At 44.2% G+C, this 25,428-nt stretch overlaps 1 protein-coding gene across 1 annotated transcript in view; it reads left to right on the forward strand.

Moving 5' to 3' along the window:
* The window catches only part of BRINP1 (BMP/retinoic acid inducible neural specific 1), a 59,716-nt gene that overhangs the window by 28,691 nt on the left and 5,597 nt on the right, over nucleotides 1-25,428 (forward strand). The window contains exons 2-6 of the mRNA XM_008642275.2: nucleotides 3,823-4,013; nucleotides 9,422-9,591; nucleotides 10,863-10,968; nucleotides 17,714-17,950; nucleotides 23,270-23,492. Coding sequence (XP_008640497.1) covers nucleotides 3,823-4,013; nucleotides 9,422-9,591; nucleotides 10,863-10,968; nucleotides 17,714-17,950; nucleotides 23,270-23,492 — 927 coding nt within the window. The remainder of the gene's footprint in view (nucleotides 1-3,822; nucleotides 4,014-9,421; nucleotides 9,592-10,862; nucleotides 10,969-17,713; nucleotides 17,951-23,269; nucleotides 23,493-25,428) is intronic.

Raw genomic sequence — 25,428 nt, forward strand, 5'->3', positions numbered from 1 at the left:
TGCTATGCAAAACCTGTAAAAAAGCTTGAAACATATCACTAAGTAAATTCAAATAATGCATAACTTAGAGGGAATTGCAACTGGTTCATGGATATTCTATGAGCAGAAGATAAACATCTAAGTTAGTTGCATAAATTATTCATCATAACATATTTGCTCAGCTTTTCTCATCAGCTGGGAAAGCCACACATCCAAGCACAGGAGGAGTACAGCAGAACTGGGCTTTCACCTCCCTGATGTGCCCTGGGAGCAGGAAGCCCTGGGGAGAGATAGCATCAATAACAATTGATGGTGGGAAGAGTTTCCTTCACTGCCATGCTTTAGAGGTGAATCCTGCTCAGGGCTCATCTGCTACATGAATAGGGACTGGGATTGTCCCTTCGAAGCAGGAAAGGCTGAGGTTATGACAGTGATTTCTTTTAAACTCCTGCTTTTGCCTCCTGCTAGTGGTGTCATGAGGTGATGTTGGACCTGGTGTAAAAAATGAACCCACTTTCCCTTTGGACACATTATTTATCAAAATTTCAACCTCCTTTCCTGCCTTCTCCTGCCTTCATTGTCCATCGCTTCCCAGTTTGCCCTGTCCATCTCCACACCCTGAATGGTGACACTCCCAGGGTCTGGGTGTTGATATATCATAGAATCCTGGAATGGTTTGAGTTGGAAAGGACCTTAAAGACCATCTTGTCCCACCCCCTGCCATGGGCAGGGACACCTTCCACTATCCCAGGTTGCTCCAAGTCCTGTCCAAACTAGCCTTGGACACTTCCAGGGATGCGGGGGCAGCCACAGCTTCCCTGAAGGAGAATATGGATCAGTACCTGACCAGTTGCATGTTTCAAATCTATGGTCTTTGCTGCTAAATTATCTATTACTAAGCAGCAAAACCAAATTGTCTGTACTTTATTGGGAACATGAAACATTCCCTCAGCCCTTTCTGAAAACATGCTGGCTCTGGAGTGCTCTGGTCCCTCCTGACTTTATGGATACTGCAGGAAGCAGGAATCCGAATGTGGGCTTGAGTTTTATAGGAAGCAATAATTGTCTGTTTGGAGAGGAAGCACAGATGGCATTCTTTCTATGCTTGCTAGTTATGATCTTTCTGATGGGAACGGGGGCATGTCTATTTATTATAAAACCTTGCCTGTCTTTAAGCATCCAGCTCTGCCCCTTCCCATGCAGTGCAACTGCTGAAGGGACCATTCCTTCCTCAAAGGGGATTTCCTTGTGTAGCGAGGTCTGGGATTGAAACTCTAATCTGGAATGATTAGAGAAACCTCCCTGTAGCGTCAGAGAGAAACTATTTGTCTTTACTTTTAAAGTTTTATCTATCATTAAAATCAACTTTTACACAATTCTGGAACAGCAGATAACACCCTCTGCTCCATAAAGGGGATACACTGGTGATGTATTTGTTATCTGCAGACAACTTGGGAGCCAATGATCTGTTTCAGTCACTCTTTGTGTTAAGAACCTGTTGTATGGCGGGGGGGTTGCCTTTAGACTGAGGTTTTTCTAGGAAAGATGGATTGGAAGATTGGAAGGTTTGACACTAATGACACTTGTAACATAGTAAGAGGTGTGTTTTGTTTTGGCATTTTGACTTGGCTTGTGAAAGCAAGGAACTACAGAGGGGGCATTAGCTCAGGTATAAGGAGATATTTTGAAATAAATAGTTGGCACTTTGCTATTTTGATGAATGTAACTGCTGCCAGGCAGCGTGTAGTGTTGTGAAGGGGCACAATCCAAATAAATACCTGCATAATTACATTTAGTCAAATAACCTGACACACATTGAGTGGACTGAGTATAGAATCAACCTGGGCAGAAAAGATCTGGTTTGTGATCCTGGCCTTGCAACTGAGTCTCCTAAATCTGCCTGTGAGTCAGGGTCTCTGCCAGCCGGGTGGGGTTGTTGTGCTGGCTGGACACACCGTGATGGGACATGCTGCCTCCGTGCCAGGTGTTGTCATTCCTGGTTTGGACTGGGTGTTATGGATTTTTCCACACCAGCCAGAGTAACAGATTTGACCCCAGGATCCTTCTGGGAATGCCAAGTCTGCCGGAAGGTTTCCAATTAGTCTTTCCTGGATTACAATTTGAGCTGGGTGCCTCCAGGGAGGACCCTGATCCCAATTCATGCCTCAGAATTATACCTGTACCATCTAATCACCCAATCCTCAAATCCAGCCCCAAATCCTTGATTCTGATCAGTGGTCCCTTAACTTATTGTTTCAACTGGTCGCTGGGCTGGCCTTCTTCTGAAGTGACTTCATTCTCTTGGAATAGTCTCCTTGGTCCTTATCTTCATTCCACTTGTATCTGCTGAATTTAGCTTGTTCCTTGTTAGCAGCATTAATTTTCTCAAAGAAGTTTATCCTTGGTCAGTTCTTGCATGTGAAGGCTTCCTCTGCTTTAGCTGCTACTGCTGAGCCACACTAACGCTAAGCAAAACTATTCCCAGAGAACGTTATTAAATGTCTTCTGTAACACTGGGATAAAGTTAAATTTTTTCCAGGCTGGTATGGGGCTGCGTTTTGGATTTTGCTGGACACAGTGCTGATAGCACAGGGGTGTTGCTGAGCAGAGCTTACACAGGTCAGGGCTTTTCTGCCTCTCATCCCACCCCACCAGTGACTCAGCTGGAAGTGGGGAATGGATTCCTTGTTTTGTTTTGCTTGCCCGTGCAGCTTTTCCTTTATCTGCTAAACTGTTTATCTCAACTCATGAGTTCTCTCACTTTCACCCTTCAGACTCTCTTCCCCTTTGGGAGGAGTCTGTGGCTGCATGGGGCTGAGTTGCCAGCTGGGGTTAAACCACAACACCTATAATCTAAATAAAATGTTTGTCCTAAACCCAAGTTACTGGAATAAGTGAATGAAAAGTGACAGAGAAGCCTGAGTTGATGGTCTGGGAGACAGCTTAAGATAGAGCAGGTGCATCGTAGGAGAATGGGTACAAATAATATCCTCTCCTTTAAGGAAGGCTTTGCTCAATATTTTTCGAAAGACATTAATAGGTTTCTCATTTTTCAGGTGCTCAGCTGGTGATGTTTCAGAGGCTTGATTTTTAGATTGCAGGTGTGCAAGCTTTTCTCTAGGCATTTCCCTCTGTCGTTTCAAAATGGATACCTGCAATAAAGCACTGCTTTTGCAAACAGTAACTTTATTTTTTTTTCTCCATTGCTCTGAGTTTAAAAGCATGGATTTGAGAATCACTTTGGTTTTTTTTTTCTAAAACACAAACAAAACCTCTGCTTTCATCCTGGACTCTGCTGATACCTGAATCCATCCTTTTACATGGTTTGTCTCAAAAATTGTTTTCCAAAATGCTCTTTTGCCATACTCCTGAAGATGAAGATGTTTGGAGAAAATGTATTTTCTCCAGCTTTGCTTTGCAAAAGGGTGCCAGGAAGGCTGGTGGGCAGTTTGGGCTAGATCTGTGGTTTAGACCTGCTGACAGAGACCAGAATTTGCTGTTTTATGGAGAAGTGCAAGACCCCAAAACGTGGGAGGGTGAAAGGACCAGCCTGCTTTTGTTTTAGGGAAGTCCAGCTCTCTGCCAGACACCTCTGATGACTCCAAGGGCACCTCCTTACCAGCCTGATCCTCATAGTGTATCGTTACTGTGCAATAATGTCTCGCTTTTCCTCTTCTCCTCCCCTTGCCGTCTGTCCAGCCTTGTGGTCTCACGTGTGTATCCATGTAGGAGTGTCCAACAGGATTGGCCCCGTCTCCATCCTCCTTTCCTGCTCCCAGTGATTCTCCCTGCCCCTCCAGACTCGGAGGCTCACCCCTGTTGTGTTCCTGTGTTGTGGCATAGGGAGTTTGCCCGTTGGAAGGTGAGGAACACAGCCATCGAGCGGAGGGACCTGCTCCACAACCCACTGCCCCTGATGCCTGAGTTCCAGAGGAGCATCCGCCTTCTGGGCAGGAGACCCACCACACAGCAGTTCATTGACACCATCATCAAAAAGTACGGCACCCACCTCCTCATCTCTGCCACCCTGGGAGGTAGGTGGCAACCTGGGTTGTTTTCTGATGAGGGGGGTTGTGGGGAGTTGGTGAAGGCACTGGGCAGTGCTGGAAGTGTGTCCAGTTTGGCATGGAGTTCCTGGAGTGAGTCCAGCAGAGGCTATGGCAGGGGTGATGGGACTGGGGCATCTGTTACGAGGGAAAACTGAGGGATTTGGGGCTGTTCAGTCTCAAGAAGAGATGACTGAAAGGAGACCTTGTTAATGAGTGTAATTATCTAAACGGGGGTGCCTAGAGCATGGACCAGGCTCATCTTGCTGGTGCCAGCCACAAGGACAAGAGGAACAGGCAGAAACTGATGCCCAGGAAGTTCCACCTGAACTTGAGGAAGAATTTCTTTCTTGGGAGCATTGGAACAGATTGCCCAGAGAGGGTGTGGATTCTCCCTCACAGAAGATATTCCAGAACCAACTGGACGCAGTCCTGTGCCATGTGCTCTGGGATGACCCTGCCAAAGCAGGGAGGTTGGACCAAATACTCCACTGTGGTCCTTTGCAATCTGAATATCCCTGTGGCTCTGAAACCATGGTGGTGCAGTGGGGGTACAGGCCAGGCTGCAGCTCCCCCTCCCAAAGCCCAGCTGTGTACCCAGAGTCCGAAGAACCTTCACAAAGGAATTCAGAGTGTGAGGTGGGAGTTCAGCCCCTGTGCTACGTGTGCCCCTGTGCTGCTCTGACCACCATGTGTGTCAGGAGAAACACGTCCCTCAGCTGGGGGACTGTCCTGCCAGCCCTGCACCACTGCCCTCAGCCTCACAACAGAATGTGTTCATCCCTCTTTTTTTACAGGATGAAAACAAACACAGGGGGAAAAACATCCTTTCTTGCTGGAACTGGAGGAATTTTAAAGAGCTCCAGAAAAAGGGAGATCAAAGAGTTGGGCAGGGAGCGTGAGCAGAGGGGAAGAGATGGTCAGAAGGCTGAATGCATTACCATGGATCAGACTTCTACAAAAACAGCAGATCAGTAAAATTCAAAATGTGTATGCAAGGGCTGCAGAGAGGTCTGTGTGTGCACAGAATGTGTCAGGGATGACATCAGGGAGAGCCCTGGAGGGCCATGAACTCCTGAGCAGGCGATGCTGGTGGTGCTGCAGGAACATTTTGAGTAGTAACTGTTGAACACCGGAGGGGTGAAAATCAGCAGCTCCTATTGTTATTTGCTCCTGGTTCTTTTTTCCCCCTCAGTATTATTTTCACAATTCTTTTCCCCCTTTGGGGTGGGGCTTTCTTTCATTTAAATGTTCTTCTTCCAAGAACTACTTTCTTCCAAGAACTACTACTACTACTATCTGTGAGAAGGATTCTGCAGTGTTAAAGGCTCAATTTTACTTCAGAATTTGTTATTGTTGCTCCTTCTAATGTACCTCACCTCAAGCCTTGCCACATTGCCATGCTTGTAGTGAACTTTGAGGAATTTCTGGCCATCTGTCTGTTCCCAGAGCATTCTGCAGACACTGGGATGAGATTAGATGTGTACGTATGATTCATGCACAAATTAGGCGGTAGGTGAATTGGCACAGTTCCCCTGAAGTCAAATGGCCTTTGGTGTGGTAATGTCCTTCAAAGATCCTTGGGCTGCTCTTCAGTCCAGGCACCCGAACAAGTCCATTCCATCAGCAAGAAGTGTGAGAGAAAGGGGATTTCCAAGCATTGAAGAGCACAAGTGATTGCTTTCATCAGGCCTTAATGAAGTCTGAGTAAAGATATACTGCTTTTTTTTTGAGGAACTCACTTTTCAGGATGATGTTTTACAGAGCCCAAGAGAGCCAAGGAAAGTGAGATTATTTTTTTTGGTGGGTTTACTTTTTCTCCATTGACATTCCTCTTTTTCTTGCCACTCACATCCGTGGAAATTGGAAATAGGAAAGACCTTTGATGGTAAAATATATTTTTAATTTTGCCTGGGTGAGGTTGTAAATTATTCACAGGGACTTGTTTCTTCTCCTGATTTTACAACACAACAACTTTAAATATGCAGAGACTTGTAATGAGAACTGGTGTTAGAGGGGAGAGCTAAACACTCCACCAGCCTCAAGCATGGTGAGCAATGGCAGGGAGAAAAGGAGGATTTATATTGGCAATGGCAGTCCCAGGGAAAATGTAGATGGAGCTGGGCATGCATTATGCACGGAAGACACGCTCTAATCATAGTCTGTGGGCTAAACAAGAGCTCTGGGATATAAAAGCAGAGTGTCCTGGCACACTGGCTCTCCCAGGAGCTGGTGTCTCCTCAGCAGAGCTACAAGCAGTTCTGCCCTGGGTTACAGTTGTTTGTAGTTCAGCCTGGTGTCTGAGGAGGTGGCAGACGAGTGACAAACACACAGGAAATTGTCTGGCTTTGAAACGCCAGCTGCTGCACGGGCCCCAGGAGGGTGGGAGATAGAGCAGCACCTGAACACAGCAATTTCCACACCTGGCCACAGGAGGAACAGCTCTGGTGCCTTTCAACCTACAGAGCAGCCAGGTCCCCTGAGAGCCCAGTAAAAACCCAGGTCTGCTCCAGTGTGGTTCTGACAAAGGCATTGGTGAAGGGTCACTTTGAGGGCATCCATGCTCTGGGATGGAGCTGAGAGCCAATTTTCAGGAAAAGCCCTCAAGGAAAAACAACTTTGAACATAGCATTCATTTAATAAAGGAGAAATTAAGACTTAATAATGCAGCAAAGTTCTGTTAACCTCTCTTGATCCAAGAGTTGCTTTCCCGTGTGCCCCCTCCATGGGGATGCTGTGCTTTTCCAGCTCTGCACAGAGCTACACAAAATAGGTTTCCAGCAGCAGTGTCCCTGCTCAGCACCTCTCAATCCTAGGGACAGCACTGATCCTTCAGGAAAAAGCATCATCGCTCATGGATTTTAATTCTCTCTTCCTTTGGAGGAAAAAATGACAGCTTTTGTGGGGAAATCACTGATCCCTACTGTCCCAGAGCACAGATTTCTCTTCTCTGTTGTGTTTCTTAGTGCCTGGTTTGTGTTGTGTAAGGATCAAATCCAATAGGAGATCTGCTGGTGATCTGACACCAGTGCTGCTGCCTGATGTGATTCCACCCAGGATTCCTGCCTGCCCTCTGGCCAAGGCATTCCAGCCTCATTCCTCTAGTGAAAACGAGCTAGTCTGGAATGAAAAAGTCCTGATTTTTGTGCCTTGGCTATTAATATAAGGCATGATATTTTTCCAGAAAAAGTTGGTTTTTTCCAATTATTGGTGGAATTGATAAAGAGTTGATGGCTGTGAATCACAGTTAAAGGAAGAATTATCCCAGGTGTTCCTTCTCCTGCCACAGCCTCACAAAATGGTGGTGAAGCATCATTTCTCATTTCTCTCTACTGCATCTCCTTGCAGTTAAATGCCTCTGTTACATGAGAGATCCAAAACTTCTGGCTCAAAATACACTTTCACACTGATCCAACCTCTTCAGTGGCAAATGAGTTGACTCGTGAAAACTGACAAAGTTTTTTCAAATCCTCCTGAAAAACACAAAGAGATGAAACTTGAAAAGGCACTGAGAGTGGTCGGTGCAGTGACCACTGTTCCTCACACTAACCACAGACATTTTATTACCTGTATCTTGTGGGCTGTTTGTTGTATTCACCTGTTGTGTCTCATCAGATACAGGGGGTTAAATCCCCTGGAAGATGGATTAACTTTGTTTGTGTGGACAGAGCCTGATGTGGCAGAGCCTTGATCCCTGCCAAGGTCTCCTCACAAGTTCAACACACGATAATGGTAACGGTCAGAAAGGAAATCAAAGCAATTGTTTTTGTGAGAGGTAACAATGATGATATTGTTACTACCACAGCTTTGATCGTGGTCAAAGGCCAGTCTGTTATTTTTAACAAAATATTAAAGACAAAGTTTTACATGCCAAACTTCTCCACTTGGGTCCTGCGAAGCCAATTAAAAGATTTCAACTGATCAATTCTTTTGATGAAAAGTACCTTCTTTCCACAAAAAAAAAAAGTCCGTTTTTCGTCTCAAAGCCAAAGGCTGAATCCTCAACACAACTATTGCTTGAAAAACTGAAATCTAATAAAAATATTTTGATTTTCATCCAGAATATTTTCGGTTTGTTTTCAGGCATTTGGCTTTCAGATAAAAGCTGGAAAATTTCCAGGGAAAGTGAGGGGGAGGGCTTACCGCGATTTTGGGTTATTTTTTTCAGATATGCAATAAAAGAAGAAATTTGGATGAATTAAACTATTTCAGCTAACAAGATTTTTAAAGAAAAATAAGTTCTTGTTCTCTTAAAAAAAAAAATTATACAAAGATGATGAAGACCAAAATATTTTTTGATCTTGAAAGTGGTGGTACATACTTTTTGGACCATGCTATCACTGCCAGAGGCAGTGAATTCATCAGTGGTTCATCTATCAAATAAGAAGAAGCACCATTCTTCTCATTAGGAGAGTTATGCAGAAATGGCACATTCCTCCCATAGTTGTGTCTGCTCTTCATTTATTAAAATCCAAGTTTCACATGTTAAGGATGCAGGATGGCATTCCACCTTTTTAGACCTCTAACAGTGCCAATCTTATGTTAAGAATGAACTGGATTTTAACATGCCTCACCCAGCACAAATTGAACTGTTAGGTAAATATGCCTTCTCGGCTTCATGTCCTTTTCAGATATGTTTTGTTACATTCAGGTCTCTGCTGATGTTTATCAGTTCTTAACTGCTTCACTCCCAGATCTTCTGGGTTAGCATTTCAAAATCACCTGCTTTTGTCCCGTATCTAGTACAGTATTTTCACTCTCCACTTATATTCCCTGAATGAGACTCTGGGAGAGGAAAGAAGGCAGTAAGGGTGGTTAGTTTAAATTAAATTTCTTATTTACTCTTTCCTCTGATTACTTCTCTTCACTCATCCCCTTTCCCTTCCCCTTTTGCAAGGCCACTGGAAGCTGAAGAGGCCCAACTAACATTTGTTTGTCCACTGGACCTACCCACACACTGTATTCTTTTTGCAGTTTTCCTTCTAGCAATCAGGTCACACAGAGACTTGCATAAAGTGGGATCTTGTCCTGTCAGGTGTGCATCATTCTAGAGGCACTACCCACAGAGAGAATGTTCCTCGAGTGGGACAGATGGGCTGAATCCTCTCCAGCAGTTGTGTCAAAGCTCTGCTGGCTAAAAAATATCCAAAATGTTGTCTACTCAGTTCAGTGGAGCTGATTTACTTGTCTGGTGGACATAGCCTTGCTGTCTGGATAGAGGAGGAGGCTTCTCTACATCCCCCTGGGGTCCTGGTGCTGGCGAGGAAGGGCAAATTCCTCCGAGAGTGCTTTAGGTGTCGGACTTTTCTTTCTCTAGGTGCAGTAGATGACACCACTTGCTCCTGTTAAGATGGCCCTACCTGGCAGCCTGAAATCTCCTTTTCTTTCTGCTGCAGGAGAGGAGGCCTTAACCATGTACATGGACAAAAGCCGCCTCGACAGAAAGTCAGGAAACGCCACCCAGAGTGTTGAAGCTTTACACCAGCTCGCGTCCTCCTACTTTGTAGATCGTGATGGCACCATGAGGAGACTCCATGAGATCCAGATCTCTACCGGAGCAATTAAGGTACCACATACTGCCTTAGGAAGTGGCAAAAGATCGTGTGTCTATACGGATTCTCCAGGGATTTGGGGCAGGACTTTGCCGGTCTGATATCTTTGGTCACAAGTTGTTTTGTTCCCAGGGTTAGTTTTTCTCTTATTCAATTGAAGAATTGATCTTCCCAGGGCCACAAATGTCTGGAAAGAGGTGGGCATTCAGTGTGGTGGTTGTGTAGGATGGGAGACTTTCACTAAATTTGACAGGGACTTCTGGAAGGGAGAGAGGGAGCAGAGGACCCAGATCATTTATGGAGGTTGGAAGGGAAAGGCAGGTCTGTGAAATGAACAACCCTGTGCCACCTAGGAGTATTTGTCTCCTGGGGGTGTAAGGCTGCAAAACATCTCTCAGCTGAATTTGCTACAAGAAAAGGTGAAAAACTCAGTGTGGCATTACTGAGGCATCTGGAATGAAACGGACTGAGAGACAGCTTGGGGGGTTGCAGCAGGAAGAAAGGGAAGCTGCTCAGAGAATACAAAATAGGGAAAATGGCTCTGCAAAGGCTGCCTTCTCTGAAAGCAATCATCCTACACTGGGCAGGGATTTTATTGTTGCTGAGTTCACTCCAGGGAAGGTGATGTGGATGGAGTCATCATTGTTAGCCATTTCTGAAGGGTTTCAGCTCTCATTACTGTTCTGTGCTGTCTCATGGCTGAGTCTGTTCCCTTCTGGATGGGAGATTGTGTTGAGATACTGAACCAGTGACAGCAGATAATCACCTGTGGTGAATTCCAGAAGGGCAGCTCTCCTCCATGGCTGGAAACCAACAGCAGCAGCACTGCAGGTCATCTGTGCCTCCATCCATCCTCAGCACAGGGCTGGTGTTCACATCTGTTGTGGGAGCACCAGGCACCGCTGTGGGCTGGCAATCCATCTCTGTTTCTTGCTTTGCAATAAGAGAAGCCAGGGAATAATTCCTCTACAGGCTTCTGATGTTCTCCAGTGGCGATCGTCTATGAGAAACATCAATAAGCAGGATCCCATTGCCAAGCCCAGAATAACCTGAGGTACCCTGAAGAGAGCAGCCACAATTCATTCTGATTTTTCAGCTTGCCACTGCGCCAAACGTTAGCAGTGTCTGTGCAGGGTGGGGCCTTTTTTCCCAACTAGGGAAGATGTGCTTTGGGTTATATCAGCTGGTGACAAGGAGTCCTTTGAACTAAAAGATTTTAAAAGCCTGGGGAAGGTGTGAGGCTGCAGTCAAAGGGAACGTTCTTTCTTTTTTACATCCTGTGTAGGTAACAGAAACTCGGACCGGCCCCCTGGGCTGTAACAGCTACGACAATCTGGACTCTGTGAGTTCTGTCCTTCTACAAAGCACTGAGAGCAAACTCCACCTGCAAGGTAGGGCCCAGGAACCAGGGAGTGGGGTGGAAATGGGAGAGGGGTGCCCTTTCTCTGAGCCTTTTCCCCTCTTCTCTTTGCTGTGATACTGTTGTGTCTGGAAGTTCCCTGAAGCTTCTGGTGGCTTCACATGAGGCTCAGCTGAGCAGAGCCACGGCTGACCCCAGTGAAGTGTCTGAGTGCCCTCTGCCATTGAATTTTGATGGACTTCTGTGTATGATACACACACCAACATAAAAAAATGTGACCTCTTCCATCAATATTGAAGGAGAATTCTGTCCCCATCTCTCCATCCCTCCCGAATCGCTGATTTGTGTAAGAGGTTTGCATATCAGCTTTTGGGACTCTCTAATGACCATAATCTTTGGGAAAAGTCACAGAGGTTTTATTTGAATGCTAGAAGCCATGGCTTCAGTCCCAGATGGGGAGCTAGTCCAGAAGTCAACAGATAGAGGTCATGGCTGAATTAATAAATAAATACATGCTGGTTAGCAAGAAGTCAGCTTCAGTAGAAGGAAGAAATTCACTGGGCATGTAATTTACGAAGGTTATTCCCAAGTTTTTTACAAAATAAGGAAATGTGGTATTTAATTGCTCATTTGCCCAGATGGTTTTATTTCTGGAATCCTTGTACTTGCACAAATTTTAATTTTTCAGATGAATGGGTTACATTACATCTTCCGCTTTGAGTATAATTTGGCAAGTGCTGTTTTAATCTTTGGTTTCACAGAAACTGGGTTTCATTTACCAAGTAATGTTGTGGATATAATATTATTGTTGTTATTATTTGCCATTAAAAATCATAGGCAAGTTGTTTTCACTATGCCAGTGATTACCCAAATCACTGAATTCTGGTTCTTACCTAATTAACAGTGAGCAATTTGAGGGGTTTTTTACACTGTGCTGATAATGAAAACCCAAGGATGACACATGAGATAAGTGGGGAAGCAGCTAAATCAGCAGGCAGCTTGGGTTTAGGCAGACAAGTGGGTAAATCAATAGACCTCTATTGGTTATCTGATCCTACAAGAGAGGAGATAAACCAAGGGGTGGGGAAGGAGGTGGAGGAAGAGGGGAAAATTAGGAGACAGAGGGGATGAGGCTGGGATCTCTGATGGGAGCAGACAGAGGACCTTGAGGGTCAACCACAGGTGGGTTTCATGCTCCATGGCTGAACCCAGTGCAGGGAGGGGCTGGAGCCAGGCCAAGGGAGACAGCAAGCGAAGGGAGGAAGGTAGGAGCTCTTCCTAATAGATCAAAGTGACCTTTAAGGCTCCACCTGCATTTTCTACCTAATCTGGAGTGTGGTTCTTGGGATAATTACCCAGGATCCTTCCTCTGCTCTGAGAGGCCTCATTAGGAATTAGTCACAGGGCTGCAGCAGGTAATGGATCGTGACCAAGTCTCCTCTGATCTGATCAGCAGCCAAGCATGAGCTGCTGACAGAAATCCATGTTCCTGCCTTTGTGTCACTCCAGCTCTGAGCCTGGCTCAATAAAAGAGCAGCTTCTTCATGACAGGGAGAATTTCTCTGTCTGAACTTGCTGCTGCCCAGCCCTGGGAGTTGGGGTTTCAAAGCTGTGCCTTTCAGGAGAGACTGGGTGGACTGTGGCACTGATTGCCATGGTCTGGTTGACAAAGTGGTGATCAGTCAAAAGTTGGACTCGATGATCTTGGTGGTCTTTTCCAACCTAAGTGATTCCATGAACCCATGTAGGGTTTGGGCAGGTTGATTTCAGGGGAGGATGGTGCAGGGTGTCTGGTGCTGCACTTGTGGTTACTGGGACAGGAAAGAATCACTAATTTATAAACCAGTATCCTGTGGGCCCAGTATGCCTGACATGCACTGGGGTATATATATACACATATATACACAATATTTATCCCAGGAGCCACAGAAGGTCTCCCTTTTTCCCAGCACTTCCTGGAGCAGGATCCCTGTGGTGATGCAGGGCAAGAAGCCAGCAGCTCTACAGCAACGTGGTGGGAAAAGGGGAATTTGTGCTCCCTGGACAAGTGTCCTGGGCAGAAATTGGAAAATTTGACTGAAAAAAGCAACACCTTAAAAAATTTCAGGAAATCCAAATTTCAGAGGCACATCCTGTTGTATTAATACTGTTATTGACAGTATATGTCAATATTGGAGCATAGCACTATTTCAGTGAGGTATAATGCTTCTGTGCTGTTCTAAACTGTGCAAATAAACAGGAAATGTTGCATATCAGGTCATTTGCTGCATCAAATATGGTCATATGTTATAATAGTATATATAATGCATGTTATATGCAATACTTATATAATATTACATATATTATATTACTATATTTAATATTATATTATTATAGATCTGTAAATACCCTTCTATATTATACATATATAACTACATAGAGAGATATATTATATACCTATATAATATATATGATAGTATAACATTAGAATTTACATTACAATTACTATTAAAGCTTTTTCCAAGATGGGCAGAACAGTAATGACCAAAATGGGCAGAATGGTAATGAAAGCACAAAACATTTCAGCTTTTCAGTGCAGTGAAATGAGGGAGTATGAAAAAATACATTTAGAAAGTCAAAAGTGCTTTTGGAGTCAACATGCTCTCACAAAATGCTTCAATGAAACTGCATTTTCAACAGAGAACTCTTCTGTGGAAAATATTTCAAATAGCTTTAATTTAGAGCTGGGGAAATTTACCTCTTTTAATGCAGGAAGCCTTTTATATACAGTCTAAAGCCAACATCTCTCTCTAATAGTTTCTCTAGGTGAATTAAGGACATGTTCCCTTGTCAGACACTTCATATGCTGCCTGTAGTTATCTAAGATAAACTTATACCAAATTGGTGCCTCTCTTCATTTTTAAAGAGGAAATTTATGCTTTACAAAGTGGCAGAATTCCCCCTCTGATCAGTAAGTTACCTTCAAACCTAAGATATTCAAGTCAGCAGCAAACTTACTGTGTGCATCTGTTATCATCTCCTGAGGCTGCTGTTGGGGATGAGCCCATTCCTTGTGCCCCCTGGCTTGGATTGAGGGATTGTCCCCATGGAAATGGTCCAATATTCCAGTTTTTAAGACCAGCTTGCCTCTCTTCTTGGCCGCTGACAGGAGGTTGTTTCATCAGTAGACAACAGTGAAAGATTGAATATATATGTGTTTTTCTGTATGCTTGAAATACCCAAATAAATTTGTTAGAGAACAACACAGCATTTGGGATATTTTATTAGGGTTGTGGCTGGCAGCAGGGCTTTCCCAGCTAGCACAAGCTGCTCTGTGGGGCTGTTATATTCCTTGGGATTACAGCTTTCCTGCTTTACAGATAGAAACTGTAGCACCAGAGCAGTGGTCTCAAAAGATTGATGCCACCTGTGCTTTACTGACAACCATAACCCACTGAATTGCAGCAATATTTAGTCCCTGGGCATGGGCTAGAACTACACATGAAAGGGAGGATTCCAGGACTCGGTGAGATGCTGCTGCTGGCACAGTGCTTGTAAAATCTCTTGCTGAGGTCTGATCACAGAGATGCTCAAAACTAAAGCAAAAAAATTGATATGAATCTACACTTGTCTGGGGATGATGAGGAATCTGTGAATATTTATGTGTGTGTATATATATATATATGAAAGTACTTCTGTGGAAATAGGCACAGCTGTATTTCAGTAACACTGATTTCTTCCACAAGGAAATTCTTGGCTGGAAGATGTGAGTCACATGTAAGCCCTACAGCCTGTTTGAAAGTCAGGGGGTTGTGTTTGGAGTGTGCACACTGGTGCTCCTATGAGTGGCTGGATTTGGGTGTCACCTGTGCAAACACAGCTCTGAGTGTGTGCTTCTTGTCAAATGCTTCAGGTAACTGATGGATAAAGCAAAACCGCTGATGAAGTTAAGTATTTATATAAGTGCTTTGATGAGTTGGTGCTAGGTCAGAGGTAAGAGGTCTGATTGCCCCTTAACATGATATTATTTCTTACAAGATATTGTAACATGATATTATTTCTTACAAGAGGAGGTTATCCTGGAAATGTTATTTTTTTCCAGAAAGCATGAGTTTTATGGGCAGAAAAAGAGTATCCACGTGAAGCACTGAAGTGTTAGAACGTGTTGTGTTCTGGAGATTACAGGGTATTCATGTTTCTGCATCTGCTGGAATGCATGGAGGATGTCCCTTGGAATGGGAAGTGCTTTCCCTGAAACTTCAGTTGCTTTTTTCACCCTATTCCCTCCAGGAAAAAAAAAAAAAAATCTCCAAAGTCAGGATCATTCACAGATGGGACCAAACAGCTTGTTGTGCTTTACCCAAGTTAAAATTCAAAGAGAAACTATGGAGAACTTAAGAGCCTGAGGTCATTTGATCATGTTCGAAGAGCCAGAGCAGGTTGCTCCTCCATGAAGCAGAGTGGAAAATGTATTCATGGGACTTGGACCATGAATGAAGAGTCAATGCACATCAAGAAGTCCAGCTCTGCTCTCATGTGAGCTTGAAAGCTCAGTGAGTACAGCTGCCTTCAGGCTCTCCAGTCCCCTTTGTGGATCAGTTCTCCAATAGCACTGCACTTTCATTCCATCCTGAAGGAAAGTTTGGATCCTGGCAGGTGGGACCATCACTAATACCCATGTGAGGATTTGACAAGGGACCATCCCTCTGTTGTGGTTGTTTCAGATAAATCAGAGAATCCCAGAATGGTTTGGGTTGGAAGGAACCTTAAAGCTCCCCCTGTTCCCCCCCCTGCCATGGGCAGGGATACCTTCCACTATCCCAGGTTGCTCCAAGCCCCATCTTACCTGGCCTTGGACACTCCCAGGAATGGGGCAGCCACAGCTTCTCTGGGCACCTTGTGCCAGGGCCTCACCACCCTCACAGGGAAGAATTTCTTCCTAATGTCAAATCTAAACCTACTTTGTTTCAGTTTAAAGCTGTTCCCCCTTGTCTTATCATTACAATCCCTAGAAGAGGCTGACCTTCAGGACATCCTGAAGACAGCAGGAAGAAATCTGAGCTTCTTGTTGAGACACATCTCAGAAAAGACCAAAGGGACCTCATAATGATGATCCTCTGCAGGCCAGTTGTGAGGCGTTTGCAGGGATGCTGTACTGGTCGGCTCTTTGTGTGTTCCTTCCAGTCCCCAATAGCAAAGCTGAAAAGGCAGCAGGATCTGTGCAGAAACAGTGCCACTGAACGCCAGGCTTGAAGTCCTTCCCTGTGCAAGTGTCACAAACATATTCCCAGCTGGACAGTGCTCCAAGATCATCCTGCCTGGAGGCTGCCAGTGGGGTCAGGCAGAAGGGCAGCTTGCTGCCACCAAGCATGGTGCTCACCTAGACCAGGGGGAGAGGAAACAGGGCTCCCTGGGCCTTCCACAGCCTCCTGAGCCCCCAAACCTGCTCTTTCAGAGGGACCTCATTAAGGCTGAAGTGCATCTCTGGATCCAAAAGCAAAAGGGTAATGGGGGTCCCAGGGTCACCACCCGTGGCTTTTCTCTTGTCTGAGGTGAACACAACCCATCAGAGATGGACCTGCACACCTGAAAGGGGTCACAGCCCTTTTTGCCATTCCTGCACACTCTCATCCTCTGAATTATTGTCTGATTTTCATTCCACTCCCATGAGCTGTCAGGCACAAATCCAGTAATTCAGCACAGCAGAAACACAAACAGATGGGTAATTGACCTGCGTGCCTTCATTACACTGGAGTTCAGTGCTGCCATTCAGGCCATAAACTCCTCTTGCTGCCACTCCAAAGTCCCTGGCCTTTTCCAAGTGGGGTCCCGTGAAAGGCTCATTTGGAGTCATTGTCCTCTGCCTCTGCACCACAGACACTGACAGGGGCTGACAGGCAGGACTTGCCAGATAGAAACAAACAGCTGTGAATCCTCAGGGAGATCCATAGATAGTCTGGAGGAGGACAGGATGGAAAACCATGTACACTGTGCACAGGGCAAACACTTAAACTCTTAGTACGTCCTCTGGTACCTGAGCATGGGTGCACTTACACTAATGCCTGCACAGATGGATGGATACACAAACACTTGCCATGGAGAAAGGACAAGGGGATAGATCTCCCTGCTAATGTAAATCTGCTGAGCACCACTGAAATCATTGGCACTAAATCCATTTGCACTTTTATAGGATTTGGCAAGTAGCCTTCCTAGCAGGGAGCAAGCTGTGAAGGCTCAGGTACCCAACTCCTGTATTTATGCTGTGGGAGCTGGGCACTTAACTCTGTGAGGGTCTTTTACAAATCCACTCTTGTGTTATTTACCTTTCTTCTGTTTTCCATTCCTTCTTATTTTCCATTTCAGTGTGTATTTTCCTTTTTTCTATGGTACCAAACCCATTTAGTGTCTCTCAAAACAGGTAAGAGCAGCATAATGCTCATTGCTTCTGAACTAGCACTTGGTTTCAGGAGACAAAAACAATCACACCTGGGATTAAGGGAGGCTTTGCATTCAGGGGCTTTGTACTGTGCTGGGATCTGGGAATGGGATGAAAGGGTGTTGGGAAGAGAGAAGTTACTTGTCGCCCTTCTCCCACACACAAGATGGGCTCTGTTCTCAGCTAAATCACTACTTGCCCTGGAGGGATGCAGGTGGTACCTTCGTTATTCATGACAGCTTTTAATTCTTCACCATAACTTTCCCAAGCTGCTAATGAAACAGGTTTTGAGGAATAAATACCTGAAATTACTTTTTAATTTACTTTTTTTCCTCCCATAATCCTCTTGTTCCCTCTCCAGGTCTCCAGATCATCTTCCCTCAATATTTACAAGAGAAGTTTGTCCAGTCTGCCTTGAGTTACATCATGTGCAATGGGGAGGGCGAGTACATCTGCCGGGACAGCCAGTGCGGCTGGCAGTGGTCTGAGGAGTTCCCTCAGTGCAACTGCCCCATCACCGACATCCAGATCATGGAGTACACACTGGCAAACATGGCCAAGACCTGGACAGAAGCCTATAAAGATCTGGAGAATTCAGGTAACTGAGCAAAACTCACTTCTTCAATTCATGGCTGATTGTATCAGGTAAAAATATTTTATTCCCTCAGTATAATGCTCTAGTTTGGCTAAAAAATAGAGGATATTGAGCTCAAACCCAGGATCTTAGCCTTGAGAGAGTACCCTTTTTCCCTCTATTAAACACACAGACAGGAACACACACCACACATGGTATTATGTGTACAGGGATATTTTCCATGGAAGTGTGTGATTGGTCAAAAATCTGATTTTTCATACCAAACCATCTCCAAATCTCTCTTTTAATAGTTCTGTGGAGAATCTTCCATAATACGAATGATGCAGAAATTGCTTTTCAGATTTGCATGAATGATTTATTCTGCTTTGGTGAAAGCAATTCAGAGGGAGAAGAACACACAGGACAGATGACACCTCCTTTGAGGCAGGGAGAAGAAAGGAAAATGACTCCTCTCTCCTGCAGGGCAATGTCTGCTGCTGGGAACATTTCTCTTTTCTATTTTCTCCCCAGGTGAGGCTGGGGGTGCCAGCAGAGTTTGTTCCACATTGATGCTGGTAGTGGGAGTAGTTTACCCATAGCAGGTGTGTTGTACTCATGGGATACACACTCTTGAGGGCTTGAGGTAGGAAGGAGCAACACTTTCAGTGAATTCTATCCTTTAGCAAGTGGCCTACTTGCCCCAAAACCACACAGGCACCAAGCAGAACTTCATCAGGAACTTGTCCTTGTGTTGGCTCTCATCTTTCAGTTTAACCAGCTACTTTCCAACACATTTTCTTCAATGATTATTGTCACAACTGCCCAGATCTCCATGTCAGGGAGGAAAACTCTGAGAAAAGAACCATCTAGCTAAATTCAAGAAGAATTCTTCCTAAGTTTTCATTCTTTCTTCATGTTGAAGGTCACTTTAACAGCTGAAATGCAGTAGCCTGTGATGTTTCCTTGAAGGGCTATTGAGGATTTTCTTCATACTTCAACATGTGGCCCCTGCTGGTGTTTCTGATGCTGCATAGATCCTTATGTCCCACTCATGCTGTCACCTTGGTGCTCAGCTGAGCAGTCAGAGTGGGAATTAATGGCCTGAGGCTAATGCCCATCTTGACCAGATCGCCCCATGTACCTTGGGGAGCCACAGGGCTGGGCAGTTCCAGGAGCAGGTCACCAGCTAACGAGGTCAGACGTTTTCTGTGAGTTTCTATGGGTTCATGGATGGGGTGGGTAACACCAGGGTAAACCAGAAATGTGGATTTCAGGAGCTTTTGCCAGCTCAGTACTACACAAGTTTACAAGGATTGCTGGCAGTGCTGGCCAGCACAGCTCTGCCACTGGTTATGTGTTACCAGTTGTTAGTTCTGGCACAGGATCTTCACATAAGGTGCTCAAGAGTCACAGGTTGGTCTCATTAAAGCCCTTCTCTTCCCAGGGGATCTAACCCAGGCACTGAGAAGGTGGGAGCCCTGTGGAGAGGGGAGTTCCAGTCCCACAGTCTCTGTCCCTGTCACATTCTGTCCTTGCTGCACTCGATCCAAGCACAGGCCAGGGTAGATAATTATATTCAGGCTCCCTCCCCTTGAGATTTGAACTGGGGAAGGTGTTTTTCATTTGCCATGTTAAAGTGACATATTGCAGTGCAATTTCTGCCATATTCCACCCAGGGCTGGAGGCTTTTCAGGGCTAGATGGAGTGATTATCTTTATGTCTAAAGATGCTGCATCTGATTCATCACTTTGATGCATCATGCGTGAACTTATCCTTTGAGATGGAAGTTGCTATCAGAAAAGACTGCAGTATTAGTGTTTTGCTTCTTTGTTTTAATAAATATTCCCAATAACTAGGGGATTTTCTTCATTATGAACAGCAGAGGAGAAATCTCTGATGACATCTGAAGGCTTTTCCAATAAAGTGGACTGAAAGTCACAGGAGTGCTCTGAAAGCAAATACCATTTTGCACAGGAAGCTACTGAGAGCCTAAAACATTTGTATTCTGCTTCTGGTCTGTGTTGGATCCTCTGTTAATCTGAAAAAATCATGCAGGGTGAATCAGGAGTTGGTGTGATTTGGAATAGTATCTTCAAAGTCAAGGAGGATGCAGTGAACTGAAGCCGCTTTGAATCAGCTCAGGAGTTTTTTTAGCCCTGTGCTTCACTGCTTGTGTGTAAATTGAGAAAAATAACACTGCTTTATTCTTGGCATTTTAGAACGGCTGGTAAAAAAATTCTGTGACGGTGGATTAAAAAACCCCAACTTTTAATTAAGTCATTAAGTCATTAAGTGGAGTTTTATTTGTTAATTTCTTTGTTTTTTTCAAGACTATTGCCTTCTGATGTAAATGGGATTTTTTTTTTTCTTTTTAACTCTGGCAAAAGGAAAACTTAATCTGTGAAAGGGATGTCTGACCTGTCAATTCCCTGCGGTGGCACTTGTGATGCTGAGTCATTGCCATGGGACTGCCTTAGGGATGGGGTGACTCGGCAGAAAGAGGGGCCAAGCTGCATCACAGGAGGTATAGTCCCAGACATCAGCAAGGTTTTCTGTGCAGAGGAATAAAATAACAATAAAGGCAAACAGACTTTTAATTAATTGGAAATTCTTAGGGTTAAAAATGAACTATTCCCAGAAATAATGAATATCCCCATCCATACTGTTGGTTTCCAGGCAGAGTTATAAATAAATATAAATAATGAAGAAACGATGTTGGTTTTAAAGTACTTTTTTTCCTTCATCACCCTAATTTTAAACAACCCCATCCAGCTTTTATTTTGCCAGATAAGCTGCTCATTTGTTTTTCCCCCAACGTTGCACTGCGGTAGCAAAACGTACACACTGCACTGAAACTCCTGCCTTGCCCGTCTCGATGAAAAATGTAGCACATTCATCATCAGAGGGAAAAGAGCCTGGGCTCCTGCACAAACAGGCTTTTGAGGAAATTGATTTATAAGGGGCGGGAAGCAAATGCAAGGCTTTTACTGCTGAAAGGTACCTGGAGTAATCAGCATGGTCAACAGAAGCAATTATACATGATGGTACTTTCAGAGACCCGCGGAAAAGCAGAGTCAGGTTTGGGGAGGAGAAGGGCACTGGAAGCAGCATTAAAACCAGAATGAAAACCTGAGAGATGGCTTAAAAAAAGGAATCTCTTAGTTATCTTTGGGGGAGAAAGGAGATAAGCAGATGTCCCATGGATGCTGGTAGTGCAGTGATGATGATGATTTTTATGAGGAGCTCAGTTACACCATGTGATGAGTAGGATGTGAACATCCATTTACCATCCATGTCAGGATGGGACTGACTAATGTACAGATATCCTTTGTTAGGCAGTTAAGTATGAACTGCAAGTTGATGAATAATAGGAAATCTGTTATGCAAATATCTTTAACTTTGTACTATAGGATGTAAATTATCTGGTCAGATTTTCTCCACTAATTCTGTGGATTATTTCTTTTTATTTGAAAAGATGTCAGCCTTTACAAGCTCTCCTTTTCTGACTTTTTTCCTTTGCTTTTGTCCTCTTTTCCTTCTGAAAAGAGGATGAAGGAATTAAAAAAAAAAAAAAAAGGATTGGGAAAGTATCAAAAATAATGTAAGTAATGTACAGGAAAAGATGGCTGTACTTCTTGTTGTCTTATTTGAGAAGTTTATGGCAGGGGTCTAGCCCAGCCTCCCTCTAGAAGCAGGACCATAGCCAGCACTAGGTCAGGTCAGCCATGGTTTTGTCTAGCAGAGTCTAAAATGAGAGATTTTTATACATCTCTGATCATGTTCCAGCGCTGCGTTAACTCCAAGTGAAGAAAATTTTTTAGTAAATCATTTTAATTTCTCAAGCTGCAAACTGTGTATTGCTCCTTGTTATAGCAACTGTCTCTAAAAAGAGGAGTTTTGTTCATAAATGTGAGTACCTTCTGAGCAGTTGCTGCAGTAATTATTTATCCCTTGGCCTCCTCTTTACCAAATGAAACCAGTGCAGCTCCCCACACCTGACTTTGCAGAACTTGTGCTCAGGCCCTGGAGCATCTTGGTGTCCCTCAGCTCTGCCCTCCCTCTGTTCATCCCTTTTAGGTGGGTGCCCCAGGTGTAGCCTCAGTGGTGCCAAGAAAAGGTGAATATCAACTTCCCCAACCAGCTGGATTCAGCCCAGTATGACATTTTTTTCCAGTGGAACGGACTGTTAACCCACCTCAGTCCCCAGGACCTTCCTCAGCTGGTTGTGCCCAAGCCTGTGCTGCCACATGGGGTTTTTCTCTCCTGGTATAAAACGTTGCTCTTGTTGTTATTGCATTTTATGGAGTTCTTATTGTCCCACTCATTGCATTTCTGAAGGTCTCACTCTGTCAAATATGGTTTTCTACCATCAAAAATTGAGTTATTTTTCCCTGAGAAAGTTGAAACCATCTGGTTTTTTCCCATCTGAGGATGTCCCAGCCTGGTAATCAGAGTCTGAGCAAACCACCCTTCTCAGGGAGGAAGGAAGGGGTGATCATAAACAGAAACAGTATCAGAATTTCTGATTGTGATGAAAAAAACCCCTCCAACAAACCCTGCATAATGGTAGGTTTTTTCATTATCAAACAAAATAATATGGAAATAAAGTGATCAAAAAACAACAAACACAACAAACAGCAACATTGAACAATATATTTTTCGATCAATTGGATTTGTTCCCTTTAGCTAAAATTGACACCTTTTGTTCTCACCTGAGCTCTGCAAACTATTTTATTTTATTTTCCTCATTACAAAATGCAACTCATTTAACTTCAAATGGAGTTAAATGAGAGGAAAGAATCAGAATGCTCTTTTTAAAAAATGCGAAAGCAGGACATTTTAACAGCATCCAAACCTTTCCTCTGGGGAATTTTTACAGCTTTGTTTTTTTCCCCTTTTTTTTAATGACACAGCCAAATGCTTTGCCTTCAACAACAAACAGCATTTCAGGAGCAGCTAAAAAACAATATAAATGGGAACTCTTTAACTGACAATGATTACAACTCCCAGCTTTTTGTTTATAACCCTTAGACTATAACCTCATGCTCCAGGGAATTTCTCTCTTTTTTTTTCCTCCACCCTGTACACTTTAACTGTGTTGTTTCACCTTGATATTCACTATAGGGTTTTTTTTTTCCTGTATGGGAGCAGCAACAGCCATGGAATTAGTGGCTTCCTGGGGCAGAGTGACAGAACAGTGAGTTAATGGACATCACCTTCCTCTGGCAGCGCTGATGGCCTCATCCATCACTGCTCTTTCTCCCTCAGCTAATGAAAAGCTTTGTAACTTTGTTACAGCTCCGAAACCTCCATATTTCTCCCCATTTCTTGTGTGTGTTCCAGATGAGTTTAAATCCTTCATGAAAAGGCTACCTAGCAACCACTTCCTGACCATTGGGAGCATCCACCAGCACTGGGGGAATGACTGGGACCTGCAGAACCGCTACAAGCTGCTGCAGAGCTCGCTGGAAGCCCAGCGCCAGAAGATCCAGCGCACTGCCCGCAAACTCTTTGGCCTCAGTGTCCGGTGTCGGCACAATCCTAACCACCAGCTGCCTAGGGAAAGGTACCTGCATCCTTCCTCGGGCACAGGGGGGCTGGGCTGGGGGGCTGGTGGAGCTGAGCTCGGGCTTGGACCTAATCCCAGCAGGGTGTGTTTGGATGTGGGTTGTGTTGGCATGGATGTTTGGGGGAAACGGTAAAATCTGGGAGTGGGTTGAAATTCCTGGAGGTGTAGGTAACTTTTGTCACATTCCTGATTACACTCACATCCCTTCAGTGTGGTTTTACCTACCCAGGGGAAGGGCATCACTTATTCTTTAAGTTCTGCAAGAATATGTTTAGTCTGTTCTGCAGACTAAGCTGCTTTTTTGTGGTTTTTTCCTCAAAATCCACAGCCAAACTTTCAACCTCCACTTGCTGTTAAAAGGGACGTGGAGCACAAGGTGCTTCAGCCCATTCTTGAATTGTGCTCCTCAGTATCTCCAGAGTGAAAGAGAAGCTTTAGTTTCACTTGGAATACATCACATTGCTGCTGTGAGAGGCAGAGTGGACCTGTAAAATCTCACTGAGCAGAAGCCTTGCAGGGTTATTACAGGTGGAGAGAGCAGATTTTCCATTACTGCTACAGCAACTATTGATATCTAATAATCCCCTCCTGCTGGCTCCTTTCAGCTTTAACCTGTAGCCGAGTTTGCTTCAAGTCCTTTTTGGAGACTTGCATTTCTGGATTTTAATAAACATCTCTTGCTGTGTCTTTCTACATTGTCTGGAATGAAGCAATACTGAAAATCTTATGGAAAAAAATGAGTCTGAGTACCTTTTCTTCCAAGCTTCTCTTGGAAGGGTCAGGCCAAGTTAATATTTGAAGAGAAACTGTTTGTCCACTTCCTTCGTTAGCTAAATATTCAGTTTCAAGAGAAAAATTGACAGATTGACTGCTGTCTACTGCTCTCATCCAGCTCCCTGGCTGCTGAACACGCTGACTTTTCATTTCATGCTGGTGCAGCTCAGAAAACTCTTCCAGGGCTTAACACCTCTTTAATTACCAAGAAATCTCATGTTTCAGGACAAAGATTTGATGGACTTACTAGGGATGAGGAGAAATATCCATTAAATGTAAGAGATTATGAAATAAAGTCTTTGGAGAGCTTCCTAAACCTGGCCCATCTCTGCCAACTGGCTGAGCTGTTCTGACCAGGCTGATGCTGGAGGAGCCACAGGCATGTCCAATGTGGATTTTATAGTTGTGCCACAACAACAATGACAATAAAGTGAAACAGCAGCAAGGAAATCTCCATCCAACCACGTTGCTCCAAAACATTTAGACAAATATATCTCCAGCATTTCTCATCTATTTTAAAAACCCAGCCAAGCAGAAAGGGAGCCTCCAACTACTACAATGAAATCTGGGGGAAGGAGGATGGAATGGATGATGGCAGCTGGGTTTTTAAGTGACTGATGTGCTTGATTTGTTTAAGTCAACATCAGCAGGCGTATTATCATTTCTTTTCTTGTTTGTCATTCTGCATCTGCAGCGAGGCAGGGGGGCAGTGTGGTAGGAGCTCTGTAGTGGAAGAGGTGCAACCCATCTTTCTCCTCACAGAGCTGGAAAATCCTCTAATTTTCTAATTGTTGCAGTACAGAGTGACAGAAGCTTATCAAGCATACCAGTGGCTTTGAAAGGATGGCAAGGTTCTATTAAGAGCAAGCCTCTCTCTCTTTAATACACAAAATTGTAAGCCTGCATTATACATTCAAAGGCAATGTAAAAAAAAAGAAATGAGATTGCTGTTGATTGTCCTCAGGGAGAGGAAGAGGTGGTGTTTCCAAAAGGAAGATAAGGAAGGAAGAGTAGGCCTTCTGGCAATTAGGCTGATTCTCCATGACCCTTTGCAACAGCTAAGGAGACAGAGATATATAAAAATATAGATAAAGATATAGATAGACAGACAGACAGACAGAGGTATATTCGGTCTGGACTTTTTTTGTAAAAACCCAGG

Source organism: Corvus brachyrhynchos, unplaced genomic scaffold (assembly GCF_000691975.1).
Source record: "Corvus brachyrhynchos isolate BGI_N302 unplaced genomic scaffold, ASM69197v1 scaffold59, whole genome shotgun sequence".
NCBI classification, from domain to species: Eukaryota; Metazoa; Chordata; class Aves; order Passeriformes; family Corvidae; genus Corvus; species Corvus brachyrhynchos.